This window comes from Eptatretus burgeri, chromosome 16 (assembly GCF_056783735.1).
Source record: "Eptatretus burgeri isolate ZD-2024b chromosome 16, Ebu_testis_v1, whole genome shotgun sequence".
NCBI classification, from domain to species: domain Eukaryota; kingdom Metazoa; phylum Chordata; class Myxini; order Myxiniformes; family Myxinidae; genus Eptatretus; species Eptatretus burgeri.
The window spans coordinates 54345985-54359741 of NC_140976.1; the positions used below are offsets into that span (position 1 = coordinate 54345985).

General features: G+C 45.3%; 1 protein-coding gene across 2 annotated transcripts in view; it reads left to right on the plus strand.

Annotated features, from left to right (window-relative positions):
- LOC147011086 (kelch-like protein 5) overlaps positions 1–13757 on the plus strand; it is a 125885-nt gene that overhangs the window by 31269 nt on the left and 80859 nt on the right. For both annotated transcript variants that reach the window (XM_085858663.1, XM_085858664.1), the window contains exon 3: positions 1287–1423. In XM_085858663.1, coding sequence (XP_085714789.1) covers positions 1287–1423 — 137 coding nt within the window. The remainder of the gene's footprint in view (positions 1–1286; positions 1424–13757) is intronic.

Here is a 13757-nt window from a genome sequence, read left to right on the forward strand (position 1 = left end):
TGATGCTGATGCTGCTGACCCACAGACGCAGCGTAGTGCAATGCAGGGTTTAGCAATTGGTTCACACTGTCCGTCTGATGGACGGAAGTCTTTAATCGGGGAACTACTTAATTTCAATTGAATTTTACATTTTGAACAATGGAGAACACGAATTGGAACATGATTCGGAACAAGAGCCTGCAACTTCGTCGTACTTTGGCATTGAAGTTGGCAAATTTGTACGGAATCTCGTCCCGAGTGTACATGCGCAGACAGAAGTAAAGTATTTTTATTTTTTTTTGCTGGCTGTCAAACAAATTTGAAAATCATTCCAAACAGGAAACTTGCTGTCTTTAAGGACGTCATAAAGGACACAAACAAGAGGCACAAATAATTAATTGAACGACTAACGTGTTAACCAAGGTGGTGTAAAAGACGATGCATCAACGGCGATAAGCTTCCGAATAAATGCGTTGTTTTTGTTGTTTTTTTCTACAGCTTTTAAAACTTTTATTTTATTTCACTTGAATTCTTTGTTTTTTCAAGAAGCTTCCTTCCTGCATCCACATTGTACTTCTAAGTTTGGATTGAAAGCCCTTGGCATCATCAGTGTCTCGATAATTATCGGTGACAAAGGTGCAGGGCTGAGGTCTTCCTCAGTGTAGACAGGACAGTTGAGTGCAGACTTCCTCTTTGAGTTGCTAAGTTCCGTGGTTTTACTCCGCCAGCTTTTTTTTACCAATCCATCTTCTTCCATTCTCAAAAATGGGCAAGCAAGTGCTTGCCAACTTGCTGTTCACCACCTCTCTCTTTACTCCCAGTAATTGGTACTTCTTGTAATCACCGATGTAATCATCCCCTACGTAAGCCATCCAATCCCATTCTTGCTTTCCTATAATTCTTCAAGGTTTTGTCATAACCACCACATCACATCTCAGCATAAGTTAATCTTTCATGAACTTATGCACATGTGCAGTGTGGTTGTTAAGTTGTGTACAACCCAGATGTCTACACCTTTGTTCCCGTACGTTGATGTCATGTGATGTGATTATACAATCTATATTTCTCTCACTAATCAGGTATGTCTGGCTGTCTCATTTCCATTTGTCCCCAAATAACACTCTTCCTTGCACATCATTGATCTTTTCTTGCTTGCCCGATAACACATCATTGATAGTGTTGATAATTTAATTTTTTTTAATGTATTTTGTTTGGTTTCATCATGATGTAATGTGGAAATGGAGATCATGCTCAAGGGGTGGTACCATGTGTTTCACGGTGGTGTGATCGCATTGTGCCCCCAACAGACTTGTACTGAGTGCTGTCTCAGATTACTTCGCGGCCATGTTCACGAGCGAGGTGCGGGAGGCACGGCAGAATGAGGTGCGTATGGAGGCTGTGGATCCAGCTGCTCTATGGGCCCTCGTCCACTATGCCTACACAGGTATGCATATGTGCTCTGTCGACTCTCTGTTTTCATTGCTGTCCACTTTGCATTGTCTCTGCAAGTTTTCTTCCTTTTATTCTTCTGCAATGAGGGTTTGGTTTGGTCCTTTTTTCCTCACTCCTTCACCTAATCTGAGCTGATCACTTCCAACACCACTCCAACTTCCTCTCTGACCACTCACAACACCCCCCACCCACAACTATTCTTATTTCTCAATTTATCCTAAATTTCTCATGTTTCAGCTTCTGAATAACTTTCATATTTATTATTCTTCATCAATGATCTCTCTGACTCTCTGGGAAATCCTCTTTATCTATTTTGCGGATGACTGCACCCTCTGCCGTGACAGACAGGAAGGCTGCAGCCTCTTCCCTCTCTTCAGACCCTGACAAAATCACAATCTGTTCAAACACTTGGAATATGTCTTTCAACGCTGACAAATCTCAAACTCTCACTGTCTCTCTCTGAAAGGATTGTCCGGCAAACCCTCCCATCAACTTTCTTAACAATCCCAAGTTCAGTCGCTCAAACTCCTGGATCTCACGATCAGACACTATCTTTCTTGGGCAAATTACATGTCAAAGTTGGCCTCCACAGCTACTCACCAACTGGGTAACCTCCATGCACAAAGTCCTTCCTTGGCTCACCTGAACTCCTATCCACCGACAAGATGTTCTTATGCAACTTTTTGGAGTACTGCGCTCCCCTCTGGACTTGCTCCTCTGCCTCACATCTTGCTCAGTTTGTTGACGTGGAAAACAAAGCCTTCAAGGTTATTGGAATCTTCCGTGATGGGGCTGAGTCTATCACTTCGTCATCGCAGACAAGTCGGTGGTCTCTCTGTCTTCTACGGCCTCCTTTCTCGTCTTGCACCCTCTGCTCTTTCCGTGCTTCCCCACCGCCCAGGATTTGCTGGGCACAAATGGTCCACCATTAACGCCCTTTTGGTGAAACTACCTAAATCCAGGATCACTGCTCACCTCCACTCTTTCATTCCTCTTTTTTCCTACCCATGGAACCAACTTCCACATTCTCTTCAATCTCACTCTTCATTCCAGGTCTTCAAGCCAAGAGTCAAGCTTCAAGTCTTCAAGTTCACCACCATCTCAGATCGCCCCCAATTCATAAAACCACGATCTTTTCTACCATCGTTAACTCTCTCTCCAACCCCCCCCCTCCCGCCACCCACTCCCAAGCCCACCTCCCTCCAAATTTCTTGTTTTTCCTTCCTTAGAGTTTCCTTCTGTATCCACCTTGTCCATCCCATGTGTCCTTTCCTGCCCCCCATTCCTCCTCACACCCATTACTTGTCCAAGTCTCCCTCTATTTTGTCCTTCAATCCTGCTGTTGGTGTTTCTCCTCTTTCTCCACCGTTTCTTTTGTTCTGTTACGTTCTGATCATTTCAGTGTTCTAGCTCTTCCACGATTCTTAGCTGTGTATACAAAAAAACCCAAAACATCAATTTATACTCCCCTCACCCCAACCCTCCATCAAACTTTTTTGTCTTTCACCATGACTATTTTCCTTATTTTTAAATTTTTTTTTTCCTGTGTACCAGTTTCTTGTTATAAGTATATTTTCATCTTCATTGTCTTTCTTTGTCGCACTGTTTACATTCAACTTTTAAAACACTGAAAGCAATCTTTTGTTAATATCTATCAAAAATGAAGCAACCTTTACTTTGAATTTTAATCAATGTTCCCAATAAATGTTTTTCAAGGACACAAAGGAAAAATATGACACAATAAAAGCTTTCTGAACCAATTATAACCATGTCTCATCCACATCGCAGCACTCCCCCGAGACGTACAGGTTGTGGCCCACGAACAAAAATAAATAATATAATTAGCGAAAGTGGATGAAGATGGCCAGACATGCTTCGCACTCAAACAAGAGTTGCTCACCTGGGATGCAAAATTAAAAACAAAACAGAAGGATGGCTTAAATCGTCGCGCGTGCACAAAACTAGCAAAGGGGATGAAATTTTTACTTTGGAAAAACAAAACAGACAGACATAAGATGATGCAAACTCGTAGATATATTCACAATTTACAAAGCATACTGTTTGTGTCTTCTCGAGCTTTTTATTCTTGTCTGTGTGTTGCAATTAAGAGAGGAGACCAGAGAAGTCCTTAAAGTGAACCCATTGTTTAAAATTTTGATGCAAGTCATTCTCCAGGGTGATCCACAGAAAGCCGACACGTTTAAAATCGTGATGAAAGGTTTGGATGTGTATTAAGCAAGGATGTATTCATTATTTATGAACAATGTTGTTTATCTGTGATTTGTCTCGAATAAGATGTTCGTCGTGACAACATCTGTGCACTTCCTCTGACCGGCGGATGGAATTGTTCATTTCTCTGCGTCACAGACCCTCGTTTATTACCTCCGCCACCGAAGGTGAAGGAGGTTATGTTTTCACCCCTTTCTGTCTGTTTGTTTGTCTGTTTGTTTGTTTGTGTGGAGGATATCTCAAAAAGTTGTAGACGGATCCGGATGAAACTTGGTGGACATGTTGGGTGTGTGACGAGGAAGAATTGATTCGATTTTAGTGAAGATCCGAATCTGTACCTGGATACGATTATTATTTAATTTTCAAACTTATTTTTCACCATTGAGAGACGGGGCCAAAAACTATATTGTGCTGTATAGCATTTTATTTCAAAAATGTATTGGGCCCGATATGTTCTCGTGGATCAGGCATCAAGCGGTGGAGAAATGCGCTCTACCAAGTACCCTTCTAGGATTTCAATTGAATTATATACTTGAATAATGCATAACATAAATCACCTTGATGGCATTTCCAAAAACCTCCATTTTAGCAGTACTTGGACAAAATATTACGTCGTTTTATACCATCTTGACCAATCAAATTTCCCGCTTATGCTCTCAGGGTTGAGGAATATTGAGATTCAGACAAAATGGTCAGGTCAGGTCAGGTATGGGAGCATGTGCCAGAACAGCGTGTCGCTGCGTCCACTTTCCGCCGGTACTCCAGGGGCCTCCCTCTGGCCTTTCCCCAGGCAGATGCCAGGCCCATCCCCATCTCCTTGAGATGCTGGTCAACCTGCTGCAACCACGAGGCACGCGGTCGGCCCATTCGCCTCCTCCACTCACGAGACTCCCTCGCTGAGACAATCTGGTGAGCAGGATCAGCGCCAGGAAAACGAGCCACATGTCCATACAGCCGCAACTGACGCTCACGGACTATGCAGGTAACAAATCTCATCCGAGTCTCTCTCAGCAACCGCTCGTTGGACACAAAATCCGATCAGCGATAGCCAACGATTTTCCGAAGAGACCTGGTACCAAAGGAATTAAGTCTCCGTCTCAGATCCTTGGTCAGAGTCCAAGTCTTGCATCCATAGAGCAAGACTGGAAGTACCAAGGACCTGAAGACTCAGACTTTCGTCCTCCCGCACAGGTACCGGCAGCGCCACACCCCATGATCCAGTGAATCCATGACTCCCCAGGCCCGACCCAGACGTCTAATGACCTCTGACTCACAGCCAGCAGAGACATGAATATCACTGCCAAGGGAAGTGAATATCTCCACGACCTCAACATCCTCACCACAAACAGACACAGACAGGACAGCAGCATCCAAGATGTCATTGAAAGCCTGGATCTTAGTTTTGACCCAAGAAACCCGTAATCCCAGTGGCTCCGACTCCTCATTCAGCACCTCGAGGGCCCCCAAAAGAATGTCTAAAGTCTCCGCAAAGATGACTGCATCATCTGCAAAATCAAGGTCCGAGATCTTGACATTGCAAACGATGCACCACAGCTTGATCTTTCCGACATCCTCCCTAAAATCCAGTCCATACAAGTGCTGAAAAGTGTGGGGGCCAGTACACACCCCTGACGAACTCCAGTAACAACTGGAAATAAGTCAGAGATGGTACCACCACACTTCACAGCACTCTCTGTACCAGAGTAGAGTTCAGACATCAGATCGATCAGTTTTGGTGGCACCCCACGAAGACCAAGAATCCTCCAGAGGGCATCCCGATTCACTGAATCGAACGCTTGACAGAGATCAACATAAGCTGCAAGCAACCCCTGCCGAAACTCTCGTTTGCGTTCGGTGAGGACACGAAGTGCAAGGATACGGTCAATCGTTGACCTCTTTGGTGTAAAGCCTGACTGCTCTGGACGCTGGTGCTCAAGCAGATGGTGGCGAACCCTATCAAGAATTATCCAAGCAAAGACCTTGCCCGGCACTGAGAGCAGCGTCACCCCTCGGTAGTTATTGCAGTCTTGGCGATCACCCTTCCCTTTCCAGAGAGGGACAACAAGGCCCCTCTTCCAATCAGTTGGGATGATGCCTGTGTTCCAGGCAGAGCACAAAACTGCATGCAACGACCCGAGTGCAGCATTTCCACCAGCCTTGAGAAGTTCAGCATGGATGCCACAGATCCCTGGAGCTTTTCCCCGTTTCATCCAGTTCACCACAGCCTGTGTTTTCACAAGCGAAGGTGGACCACAGTTGATTGGAGGGTCAGCAACAGGGATTGTAACACCCTTGACGTCCAACTCGACAGCTGGGGGATCAGCCTGGTACAACCGCTCAAAGTAACCGGCCCAGTGGGCCTTCACTTCGGACTCCTCTGTCAAGAGCCTACCACTCTCTGCTCGAACTGCAGTGCTCCGAGGGATGGGCTTGGATGAACGTAATGCGCGAATTCCCCTTTAAGCGGGACGAGAATCACCTGTCCACAGGTGATGCTCTACCCCCTCACGGATTCCTCGCACATAGGCCTCCTTGTCCACTGTTAGCGCACGTACAGTTTTACGCCTCAGCTCCCTGAACAGCTCAGCTCTGCCATTCAGCCTGGCCCTGCGACTCTGGTGAATAGTATCCAGTGTCCCTTGAGAGACAATATTCTTCTTTGCCTGCGGTGAGTTCCAAGACATCCACCGGCAACATCAAGGATGGTGGTCTTGAAGGCGCTCCACAACTCTTCAGGACCCCCCAAAGCACCCATACACCCCAAATGTCCACTCAGCCTGTTCGCAAACTCCTCAGCTACTCTCTCATCCCTGAGCTTGGCAACATCCAACCTAGGCTGGGATGGTACCATTCTCCAGGATTTAAGGTGCAGCTTTAGAGTTGTTACAATAAGTCGGTGGTCAGTATTGAGGAACTGAGCACTCTGGTAGACCCTGCAGTTCTGGATCATCCTCTAGCGACCGCCAACGAGGACATGGTCAATCTCCTTTGCCACACTGCCAGCGTTGGAATACCAAGTCCAGCAATGAGCTTGTGGGCGCTGAAACCATGAACCAGCCACGCTAAGTCCATGACTTCTTGCAAAGTCAAGGAACTTAGTGCTATTCTGGTTCATAGTTCCTGACCCATGGAGACCAACACATGTCTTGTAACCATCCCTATTAGTTCCAGTTGATGCATTGAAATCCCCCAAGACTAGAAGTGTATCTCCTCTGGGGCACTGATCAACCACAGACTCGAGCGTGGCGTAGAATGTGTCCTTCACGGTGAGATCACTCGCCTCAGTCGGAGCATAAACAGAGACCAGGGAAATGACACCTAAGGAGTGACGAATCCTTAGTCTCATAATACGCTCGTTGACCGGTGTTACCTCAATTATCATTGGGGTCAGCTTATTGGACACAGCTACAGCAACTCCTTGGGTATGGTAACCATCAGAGCGACCAGACCAATAGTCGGTGTAGCCACCCACCATTATCTCGCCGCAATCCGGCTTGTAGGAAATATGGATTGTGTTCGGAAATGCTAAGGAAAAGTATGAAAGAGCCTTCCCATGTCCTTTTTCCCAAGACTGCACAGACCAAGATGTCCTCTGAACTCTCTAGTTGTGTACTGACTTCATCTCTTCAAATGTTCCAAACTATAATAACAAATGTCAATGTGTCAGTCAGTCAGTGTGTCTCCTCCATTGCAGCAACATCATTGTGCCTTTCTTGTGATAATATGTAAATTTGTTGGATCTCGGATTCCTCTCACCGGAGGCAACCGGAAGTGATGAGCGGGAGCTAGGGAGTTCACGGTGTGGTGAATAACCGATTGACACGGATTCTGAAGGCTCGGATGGCTCAACCATAACTACAAAACCTTGAACCCTAGCAGCCCCAAACTTTTCATGCATACTAAGGGAACTCCAAGGGAGTGGCTGAACGAAAACTGGGTGTTTGGGTAAATTTAAATGCCCCTTTTGAAGATAATTTAATGAGTGCCCATCACAAAAAAAAAAACACTAAGCCTTCCGAAGATGGCAGCGTGCCATTTTGATCAGCCCCCTGTAGTCTAAAGCCACCATTTTGTTCGGCCTACTCAACAATGCCTTGACTCGGAACAGACCGCAACGGTTTCTTAATAATACAGCGCTCAAATGTTTTTTCACCTTACTCACTCATATCATCGAATACCTGATCTTCATACTTCATCTATGGATCATTGGATAAATCGCTTTTGTCATTGCTTTCGTTTTCAAATGAGGAGATTTGAGCGATTTCATGCATTATTTGATGTCATTTTCCATGATGGACTGTCACGGACTTGTTAAAGTATATAATCAAAATTTGATTTCGGATTTGAGGATCGGATCACGTGGAGTAAAATTGGAATGATCACATGGATGGGATCAATAACTGTTAAACATCTGGAGTGAAATCTGAAGAAATTAGTGATGTTTATCTTCTTCAGGTGTGTCCCATTACCAATTAGCTTGCTATCGCCAGCCAAGCCAGCCGTTCTTTATCAACTGTTTCGTTGGAGTGCTTTCTTGAGTGCTTAAGCCACTTGGTGAGTGCTCTACAAGTTGCTTGGTTGCTCATTTTCAAGACATTGCAATACATGGCAAAAGTACCTGCAATGTTACTCTGAATACATCGATTGACGTACAAAGTTCAGGCCCCACCCACCTGTGTTGGGCCCCGCGGTGTCATGCAGTGCCTTAGGCGGTGGCTCGCCTGCTGAAAATGTTGTGCAATTCCTTTTTTACATGACGTTTTCCCTTTTTGTGCAATCTGCTTTCATTATATGACCTGTCACTTCAACATAGATACATTTTGTTCAGCCTACTCAACAATGCCTACTCAACAACAAGGCCTACCTGGTGTTTCACAGGCATATAAAAGAAAAATTCAGTGTCCTTTTAAAAAACGTTTCTTCAACCATTTCATTGGAGTGCTTGCTTGAATGATTGAGCCACTTGGCGAGTGCTCTACAAGCTTCCAAGGTGATACTGTGTCTCAGTTCTCTGTGAGGACATCCCTGGAGTATGGAAGGCAAAATAAATTTTGAGGATTACAATGATTTAAGCAACCGAGTTCAAGAGAGAAGTGAAAAATATTTTCAGTGGCAACAAAACAATGAATAGCCACACACCACGGCAGGATGGTTGAGAGGTACGCACACTTGCTCTAAACTTTCTAGCCTGGGTTCTAATCCCGACCCAGCTACAGTATGAACTGTCATCCTGGTGTTTCACAGGCAGGGTGATTAATCAATGTGTGTACCCTCCCTCAGATGGACGTTAAACTGGGTGTCACATTTTCCCAAATTCTGCCCCCTCCCCTCCTAACTTTCTACTCTCTCTCTCTCTCTCTCTCTCTCTCTCTCTCTCTCTCTCTCTCTCTCTCTCTCCCTCTCTCTCTCTCTCTTCCCCCTCTCTTTCACCCACCTCTCTCTCTCCTACCTCTTCTATTTCCACCCTTCCTCGCTCCCACATTCTCGCCCCCTCGTCGGTCCCATCACTCTACTCGCACCCTCCTTCCTTCTCTCTCTCCCCTTCCCTCCTTGCTCCCCCACTCCCTCCCCTCCCTCCTCTCTCTCTCTCTCTGTCTCTCTCTCTGTCTCTCTCTCTCTCTCTCCCTCTCTGTGTCTCTCTCTCTCTCCCTCTCCCTCTCTGTGTCCCTCTCTCTGTCTCTCTCTCTCCTCCTCTCTCTCTCTCTCTCTCTCTCTCTCTCTCTCTCTCTCTCTCTCTCTCTCTCTCTCTCTCTCTCTCTCTCTCTCTCTCTCTCTCTCTCTCTCTCTCTCTCTCTCTCTCTCTCTCTCTCTCTCTCTCTGTCTCTCTCTCTCTCTCTCTCTCTCTCTCTCTCTCTCTCTCTCTCTCTCTCTCTCTCTCTCTCTCTCTCTCTCTGTCTCTGTCTCTGTCTCTCTCTCTCTCTCTCTGTCTCTGTCTCTGTCTCTGTCTCTCTCTCTCCTCTCTCTGTCTCTCTCTCTCTCTCTGTCTCACTATCTCTCTCTCTCCTCCCCTGACCTCCCCCTTTCTATCCCCAACCTCCAAATATTTCCATCAGCGAAGTGACAGGTTGTATTTGCTCGTAGAAAATAATCACAAGGATTTAAACCGGGCCTACGAACAAATGATGTCATTTGACGTTGATGCTCATCTGGAGAGTGGAGACAAATGACACGATCTTCGAAAGATTCCAGGAGAAAGTTAAGGAAAACTCTCACAGTATGACGAAGTTGTTACCTCCACCACTGAAGGTGGATGGAGATTATGTTTTCACCCATGTTTGTCTGTCTGTCCGTCTGTTTGTCTGTGAGCAGGATGTCTGAAAAAGTCATGAACGGATTCGGATGAAACTTGATGGACGGGTTGGGTGTGGGTCGAGGACGAATTGATTCGCTTTTGGTGAAGATCCAGATCCTGGATACGAGAATGTTTTTTTTTTTAATTTCTAAAGCGATTTTTCATCATTTAAAGATTCGGCCAAAAACAATACATGGCAAGATATTTCAAAAGGTTGTGGACGGATTATTGATAAACTTGGTGAATAATTTGGGTAGGTTTCAAGAACAAGCGGATTCGATTTTGGTTCAGGTCGGAATCCAGATCCAGCCTATTAGTGGGAAACAAAACGTAACCTGTTCAGCCTGGCGGAGGTGAGGTGTGCGCTCTACCGAGTGCCGCTATAGTTCCTTCCTGCATGAACCGGTGTGTCTCTTGCCTAATCCCTTATATTCCACGATTTGAAGTCAATTTTAAAGCATGGCGCAGGATACAGGGCCAAATTAACTGTCCATTTGAAGGAACATGGTATCAGCGATCTTGACCACGACCTTTACTCAGCACATTAAACAATCACTGCTTTACAAACCTGCTGTCATCCTTAATATTCTGAAAACCAATATGTTTAGCAATATAGACAAACCGACTTAAATCCGAGTTAAAATACATATTAATTATGAAAACCACATCCAATGATTTTTTTAGATCCTCGTGGAGGATCTCTAAGTCTTACAGACGTTGTTGTTCGTCATCTTCTTGTGGGCTTTTTTGTTTCACAACCCAGAGTTTTCATCGGATCTTCGTGAAACTTGCCATGTATATGCAGAAAGCCCACAGCCAGGCAGTAACCATCTCCGATTTTGGAAATTCTTCCCAGAAAAAAAGTTGACGTCATAATATCGCCGCTAATGGAAATCGCCTATACCATTACCTCCGAAACTCGGCAAGCTGGTTGAATTTTGTTTGCGGGAATCAAGCCGGGCATTAGCACAGATAATCTATCGCAAACCTGATACATCACAATGACGTCATATTCGTTTTTATGACGTCATCATTAAGAGGACGAGGATCTTAGCTCATTTGAGCTTGTTTATCTCAAATGCACACCCACGCAGGCCGATAACAAGGGACATGCTGGTGAGACGCGAAGAAAGTGCTTCTCTGTTGGGCAGCGAGTTTGACAATGTCAGCCTGTAGTCGTTGATCCCCACAAGGAAACATTTCTATATTTTGCAGAAGACATCAATATGTTTGAAAATGATCCATGACAGCAGCAGCATCCGTTTGCACGTAATAAGTGGTGTGAATTTTTTTTTGACTAGCTGTGATTTGTCTGATAGGAATCGATGATTACCACCAATCTCAGCCTTGATTCAATAGGTTACTGTGTCGTTCATGAAGACGCCGCAGTGCTCTTCCAAGCTACGTCCGTCTACGGTCATGATTTAACATCTGCAGTGGCATTTTAAAAACGCCTTTCTTGACAAATACACGTCACATTATCAAGCACAACCATCCACTTCACACATGGAAACGTTTTTAGATGGAAACTAATACTTTGAAATGCTTATTCTTGGAAACTTCTGATAATGAACCACAATATATCATAATGTGTTATAGTAACATTATCGAGCATTTAGAATCATGTGAGGCAAGATCTCCCTCTCCATGTCCTTGTACCCCACTTCCATGATAATGTCCTCGTCCACAGTTGTGTGTTCAGAAACATCCTGAAGTCTGGCTGAAGGTACAGCTGTCAAATAAAAATAAAATTTTTTCGTATCTTCAACGATGGGACGTTAGTCTTTCGGATTCAGCATAAGGCAGTTTTATCTCTTTGCTGATGACTGCACCCTCTGCCGTACCTTCCCTTGGATCGGTAAGCAGCAGCTTCTTCACTCTCTGTAGATGTGAATAAAATAACAAGCTGGGCCAACACGTGTAACATGTCTTTCAATCCTGACAAATCTCATACTCTCACTCTGTCTCTCCGAAAGGACCGTCTGGAACCCCCCCCCCCCCAATCTACTTTCTCAACAATCCTGTTGAAGAAGTCCTTTCATTCAAGCGTCTGGGTCTCACTATCTGCCATGATCATTCCTGGGAAAGCCACATTTCCTAGCTGGCCTCCAAAGCCAGTCCCCGACTGGGCATCCTCCGTCATGCAAAGTCCTTCCTTGGCACACCTGAGCTCCTGACCACATACAAAGCTTTCATCCACAGCCTGATGGAGTACTGCTCTCCCCTCTGGGCTGGCTGTCCTGCCTCACACCTAGCTCCGCTTCGCGCTGTGGTAAACCAAGGCGTTTAGGATCATTGATATCTCCCGCAATGAAGCTGAGTCTTTGGGTCATTCACTCTCTCTCACCGCAAGCAGGTCGGTGGTCTTTTCGTTTTCTAAAAACTCCTTTCCGGGTTGCACCCCCTGCTCTGTCCGTATTTCCGCAGGGCGCTAAAGGTCCTAAAGCAACCCCCTTCTCGTAAAATTACGAAAATCAAGAATCACTGCTCACCTTCACTCTTTAATTCCTCTTTTTTTCCCGCCTCTGGAACAAACTCCCACACTCTCTTCAATCCCACTCTTCCGTCGAAGCCTTTAAAACATCTGTTCACCACCACCATCTCAGATCATCCCCCATCCAAAACCATGATCTTTTTTACCCCATTTAATCCACTCCAAACCAACCTCCTTCAAATTCCGTTTCCTTACTGAATGTCCCTGTAGCGTAAATTTTGTTTATCCTGTGTGCTCAGCCCCTTCCCTCTCTCTTCCACAGATCTCCTGATGTCCCTGTTCCTTACTGATGATGTGCTTCCCTCTCCCACCCCCTCTTGTCTCCTGCTCCCTTTGTTATATGTTCTGTGTGTTAGCTCTTATACAAGCCTCGACAGAGTATACAAAGGCTGCAAGTAGCATCATTGGCAGGGGGAGTGGCTGCGCTGCTGATGCAACACAGCAGCAGCCTTTGTATACTGCTATCACTTGCCAAGACAGGCATCTGTGCTCTAACCCTTGTAGGTTAGAGCACAAATTTGGAATTTGTTTAGTGTGTTGGCAATAGCTGTTGTCAAGGACAAAGCATTTTAATTGTTGTCAAGACAAAGCATTAAGCTGTTGTTAATTGTCAAGGACAACAATGGGGTCTTTAACATCAACAAATTAATTCGAGCAGACGAGATGGTCAGTTTAATGTCCATCCGAGGGACGGCACACACATTGATTCCTCGCCCTGCATGCGAGACAGCAGAATGACAGTTTGAAGGTGCGCGGAGATTCAAACCCAGGTCAGATGGCTCAGAGGTGAGTGCGCGTACCTCTCAATAGACCATCCTACCATCCCGAATGAAAGGACCGACGTGGAGGTATGCATTTTGAATCATGTCTGCACTTAGCGTGCACAGAGAAGCAGAAAAGCTACAAGCAGCAGATGCTGTTAAGATTAAGTAGTTCAGTTCAGGCTGTTGAGACCTATCCGCACCTTTATTACTGGCGCCTGTTCCGACTTAGCTCAGGAGCAGAATTTTGTAACATTTTCCAACAACGAAAACCACCAGGCAAAAGTAACTTAATTGCATCTGCCCGTGCTTCAAGATCTATTGATACCAATTTGGGTGCAAATTATACCAATCTCTCCTTAATGTATGAATGCAAAGGCAAAATCATTAATTTAATAAAAGTTTTCTCTTAATGAGAAATGTTGATTTATTTTTAGGGGGGAGGGGGGGACCACACCCTCTGTGCTCTTTATAGGGAGTTCTCACTCCATGGCCGACAGCACCTAATGCCTTGATGGAGTGAATGTGCCTGTCTCAACGCTCTGGTTAG